Consider the following 5,241-nt stretch of genomic DNA (forward strand, 5'->3'; position numbering starts at 1 on the left):
AAACTCTGGACGTCAGAATCTATGGATATGTATCTCAACAACACCACTCTCACCAACTAATATTACAACTACGGGGTTTTTACACCGTGTGTCAGTTACGAAACAAAATACGGAACGTGACATGAAGAAAGTACATGTACAAATATGGTAACGAAATAAAAGGAAAATAAAAAGGAACTTACATCCGTAAGTCTAACTTTTCCGCACTGTTTCCAAATTTCTTCCTTTACCGAACTGTTAGTGCAGTACTAATTCAATAACTACCGAATTATATTGTCTAAGAGAAGTTTTTTGGCCAATTAATAAAGTATTGACGTATAAATATTTCAAAATGTGTAGCGTGTCTATTGAAGGAAAGAAAAAATCACCAAAAATTTGATTTTTCTGAGGCAATTTTAATACAAATTGAAGATACCTTCCTCCTGAAGAAAATTTTGTATGGGGAGTACTTCTATTTGTGATTGAAATTTCTTCCAATTTGGTGAAATTATGTATTTTGATAATTGTGATTAAGTTACTGCAAGCATACATTTTGGAAAGAAATTCGATCAAATTCGAGTCAACAAAACACTCTTATTAACTTTTCAATTAAAAGTATGGGTACTCTCAAAAACGAAAAATTTGTATGGCAGGTACTTCTAATTTTGATTGACATTTCTTCAAACTTGTATAAAAAATAGCCTATGCAAAGTTTCACGTCATTAAGGTTGCATAAAAGCATGGCTACCATAAAAAAATTCAATTTTTCGCGATTTTTTTCAAAGAAACTCTGTTAATTTGATTGTATCTCAAAATTAACGTCGGATCCGGGTTTCTCGTGCCAAAAAACCTCCCAATACACATTTTAAACTTGAATTTACGTCTCTGGGGAAAGATTTATCAAGTTAACAAATTTTTGCATACCATACCCCTTATGGGTACTCCATCATGGTGTCACCATGGATACACCGATGCATGAATATCGATGAAAAACAATACCAGCCTATTCCTCGAAACCCCCAACCACCCTGTAAAATCAGATTTGGATTTGCTTTTCTCTAAGAAGAGTTATCGTGCTAACAAATTACCTATTGATTTTTTGCGTACACCATACAGGGTACAGTGTACAGTGTACCCCACATTAACATGGCCAAAAAACCGTTGCTCTGTGATTTTCTATACCCAAAACGCATAGAAAAACGATTTTTAGCGATTTAAAATTTTTGGGGTGATTGCAATACTTTACTGCACACAGTGGGTGTGCGGAAAAGTAAAAATCATATGTCATATCATTTAGATTCCATTATAGCTAGTAATCTTCTATTCTACAAAAACGATTTCTTACGATTTGATGTTTTTTTGCGATAAATTGAATTTTTGATACAAAGTTCGTTCTCTTTGACGAAATTTAAATAAATGTTCAAAATTTTCAAGCGTACGTCCATCGTTCGCAATATAAATGAATCAAAATTGAAGCTTCTATTTTGAAAATTAGAGAAAGCGTCATTTTCGGCAAAATGAAAAAAAATAAATAAAATGTCTTACATCCGTAAGATGAACTTTTCCGCACTGTGATCCACAAAATGCATTTATTAAAAAACTTTTAGTCAAAGAAACTATCGATAAAAATAATTTTCGAATCAATTTTCATACAAAAACTACTAAAAATGGGAATTTTTGTATCGGAGCCATGCCTATATGATATCGTAATTATGTAAAAATTTGCAGAGGTCATTTTTTTCACAAAAAGTTAACATTCTGAACGTTTGAAGAAATTTCAATGCATATACTTTCCATACAAAATTTTCGTTTTTGAGCAAAATTTTGTTCGGGAGGTACCCCTAATATGCGGTGAAATGTCTTCAAACTCTCGGAATGGTATTTTCGTGTGATGAAAATATTATGTGCAAAGTTTCAGCTCATTACGATATCATACAGGCATGGGTTCCATATAAAAATCCAAATTTTTTGAAATTTTTGTATGAAAAGTGTGTTGAAATATATTTGTATCGCAAAAATAACGTCATATTTGGTTTTCTCGTACCCAAAAACCCCCCAATACACACTTTTGAGTGTTTAAGTATACATTAAATATCACTTTTGGAAGAAAAATTGAATTTTTCCATGGATACCCATGGGCATCACACCAGACATGACACTTCACTCTATCAACCAAAGTCGCTCAAAATCTATTGGTTTCTATTCCTCGGCACCCCTAATCATCCTGTGAAGTCAGATTTTGAATTACTTTTCTTGTTTGAAAGTTATCGTGTTAACAAATTTTTGACTGTACAGTGTACGCTAGGGTGGAACATTTTTTGAATTTCGAGGCATATCTTGATGGCCACTTGAGAAAACATGTCTTATAGTCCCCAGATTCAAGATATGAAGGAATTTTCAACTTGCGGTTCCATATAAGACAGCGGCTTGAAAGGAATGGAGGTACATTTTACTGGAAAATCATGAAAAATTGCAGTGACCCAATCACCATGAAAACTTGTGGATCTTATTTTCTGACCAAAATAAGTAATATCATCAAGTTTCATGAAATTTCAACCAAAAATAAAGGTGCCTCCCATACAAAATTTTCGATTTTTTATTTTTGAGAAAAAAAAATAATGCAATTTTTCATGATTTTCACTGCAATTTTTCATGATTTTCCAGTAAAATGTACCTCCATTCCTTTCAAGTCGCTGTCTTATATGGAACCGCAAGTTGAAAATTTCTTCATATCTTGAATCTGGGGACTATAAGACATGTTTTTCCAAGTGGCCATAAAATTATGCCAAAAATGTTCCACCCTAGTGTACGCCATACTTTGGAATTGGGGAGGGTGTTAGCCAGATATCTCCCTCCTTGAGTTCATTTGAATTAAACTGACATGTGACGGCAGTATGTGTGTTTTTTATTCTAGAGCATTCAATTTTTCAGTGTTTTGTGACTAACGCTCAACACGTATTTATACATTTGGAAGATGGCAACATTGCATTTGTGCAAAAGACAGGAATACAAGTATAAAAAAAAAGAAACAAGCATGTCTATTTAAAAACGTCTTTTGTTCATAATAAATGGGTGAAAAAGATTTTATTCATAGACGACCATTTTTATACATCAATTTATGTCAATTTATGTTGAAATCAAAGTTTTATTAGTTATTCCAAACTTTCGGTTCAATCCAATCCAGATAGTATGCGACTCTGGTGTAAATGTCTGGTAAATCCAACAAACAGTTTGAACCGGCGGAGACAACACCAACTATTGTGCTTGTACTGGATTTGAGGTATGTCAGAGGGCCGCCACTATCACCGTGGCAACTCCTTTTTCCTTCACCGCCGTATGCGCAATACTGCCCATTAATAAAACGACTTTTAAGAGTTTTATCTTGCCCACCATTATTTGCGTTCTTTAATAATGTTCTGCATTCCTCTAGTGGCATTGATGTCAAATTTACTTTAAGCAACTCTTTTGAAGTCTTCATTCCACCTTAAAAACATTTTAAAATTTTAAAAGATTTTACAAATATCAAAATGAATCTGAAGTCATAAAAATCCTACACAAACAGATCAGCAACAACGCGCGTTACTAATTGCCAGAAAATGATGAGATTAATTATTACTTACTTCTCGGATCATTTGTACCCCAACCGGTAACAGTGAGATTCTGGCTTGATGGTACATCACCTAAGTTTGTATTTAAACACGCTGGCGAAACAAGATCATTAAATCTAATATTACCGACAACTCTAAGCAAAGCAATATCATTCCACCTTGTTGAGGCATTATAATCGGGATGAACGATGATCTCCTACACAAAATAATTCACATTATTTCTTCAGTTTTTATAAGAAAATGAATAAGTTTTTTATGATAACCTGAATATCGTGCCAGACGGCAGTATTTGTGTCATTACTTTCATCGAGTAAAGAAGCCTGTTAAATATTCATAATTTTTAAAAAATGAAATATAAAACGGTTTATAAAGAAACAATCGCATTTTTATTACCGATCCCACTCGAACTTTTCTTGGTATTCCAATTTTTCGTACGCAATGTGCTGCGGTGAGTACAAATTGATTCGAAATGATGGAACCGCCACATCTATAAACTAGTTTATTTCCGTCGAGATAGAACAGCGCAGCCTGAAAATTAAACACCATTAGAAAAGTTCTATGACAATTTAAAAAAATTTACTCACCATCCAGGGAAATTCCCCATCTTCCGTTCCTTCACCCCCAATAATACGTGGTGTTGCAATTTCGCCTTGCGATCGACAGGCTAAATCAGAAAAAAAGTTAATATTCAATAAGGATTTTATAAAATTAATGAACAAACTGCCTTTTAAGTGAAAATTATACGATCAATGTTGACTAAACAAATAATTACCCAAGTCTGCAAGGCGAGGTGCTTTTCTAAGTAATTCAATGATTTTTTTATTTCCTGTGTAAAAAGAAAAGAATCGCTGTTTAATCGAAGAACATTTTGCATCGAATATAGTTGTAATCAAGACCTTTGTTATGAGCAATACTCCAAGGTGAGGCGTTGTAATGATTTTTTGAATAAGCATCGGCTTTATTTGCTACCAAAATTTTCACAATCTTCTCAAAACCTGGAAGGTAACCAAAAATTTCACATAATCATAATTCACAATTTCATCAGTTTCTTCTGAATATTTATACCATTCTCAACCGCTCTGTGCAGTGGTGACCATCCATTGTCTTCCACTATAGTAACATTAGCACCGCGTTGGATTAATAATTGAACAACATTTTTATGGCCTACATTTTATATGGGAAAAATAGATTTTAATTTGTTTCGCAAAAATAAACAAAATGAATTGAATTCAAGAGACTGAACAAATAAGAGATAGAAAAAATAGATCAAACCTGCCATTGCAGCGAGGTATAATGGAGTTTCACCACTAAAGGTCTGAATATTAACAAATGCGCCCTTTCCAAGCAACAGTTCAACAATTTGCAGATAACCTATGGAAATAATGTTGATTTTAAAATCAACTGAAAGTTTAAGAAATATTTTCGGAATTTTTGTTCTCCAAAACATTTTGTTGGCTTGAAAGAGTCACCTTTTTTTGCGGCCATATTTAATCTAAAGTGCAAATAAAAGATGCAATAATTAAACAAATTTCAAAAACGGGACTCAAATAGTTTCTCTACTTACGGTGTCCATCCGTCATATTTTCTTATATTTATATCAGCACCACGGTCGATCAGTATTTTAACAACATCATAGTGGTCTAAAATTAATAGA

The 5,241-nt window shown here is 33.1% G+C and overlaps 1 protein-coding gene across 1 annotated transcript; it reads right to left on the minus strand.

The window, feature by feature from the left end:
- Positions 1-3,054: 3,054 nt before the first annotated feature.
- Positions 3,055-5,234, minus strand: LOC116347694 (serine protease Hayan-like). The gene is made up of 11 exons (XM_031778397.1): positions 5,152-5,234; positions 5,057-5,079; positions 4,860-4,958; positions 4,653-4,751; positions 4,484-4,582; positions 4,360-4,413; positions 4,172-4,251; positions 3,981-4,115; positions 3,851-3,907; positions 3,600-3,783; positions 3,055-3,462 (listed from the first exon to the last, which is right to left on the minus strand). Exons 2-11 carry the CDS (start codon positions 5,070-5,072, stop codon positions 3,128-3,130), a joined length of 1,158 nt encoding a protein of 385 aa, XP_031634257.1. The 5' UTR covers positions 5,073-5,079; positions 5,152-5,234; the 3' UTR covers positions 3,055-3,127.
- Positions 5,235-5,241: the final 7 nt, after the last annotated feature.

Source organism: Contarinia nasturtii, unplaced genomic scaffold, assembly GCF_009176525.2.
Source record: "Contarinia nasturtii isolate CC-2019 unplaced genomic scaffold, AAFC_CNas_1.1 Cnas_scaffold_2042, whole genome shotgun sequence".
Classification (NCBI taxonomy): domain Eukaryota; kingdom Metazoa; phylum Arthropoda; class Insecta; order Diptera; family Cecidomyiidae; genus Contarinia; species Contarinia nasturtii.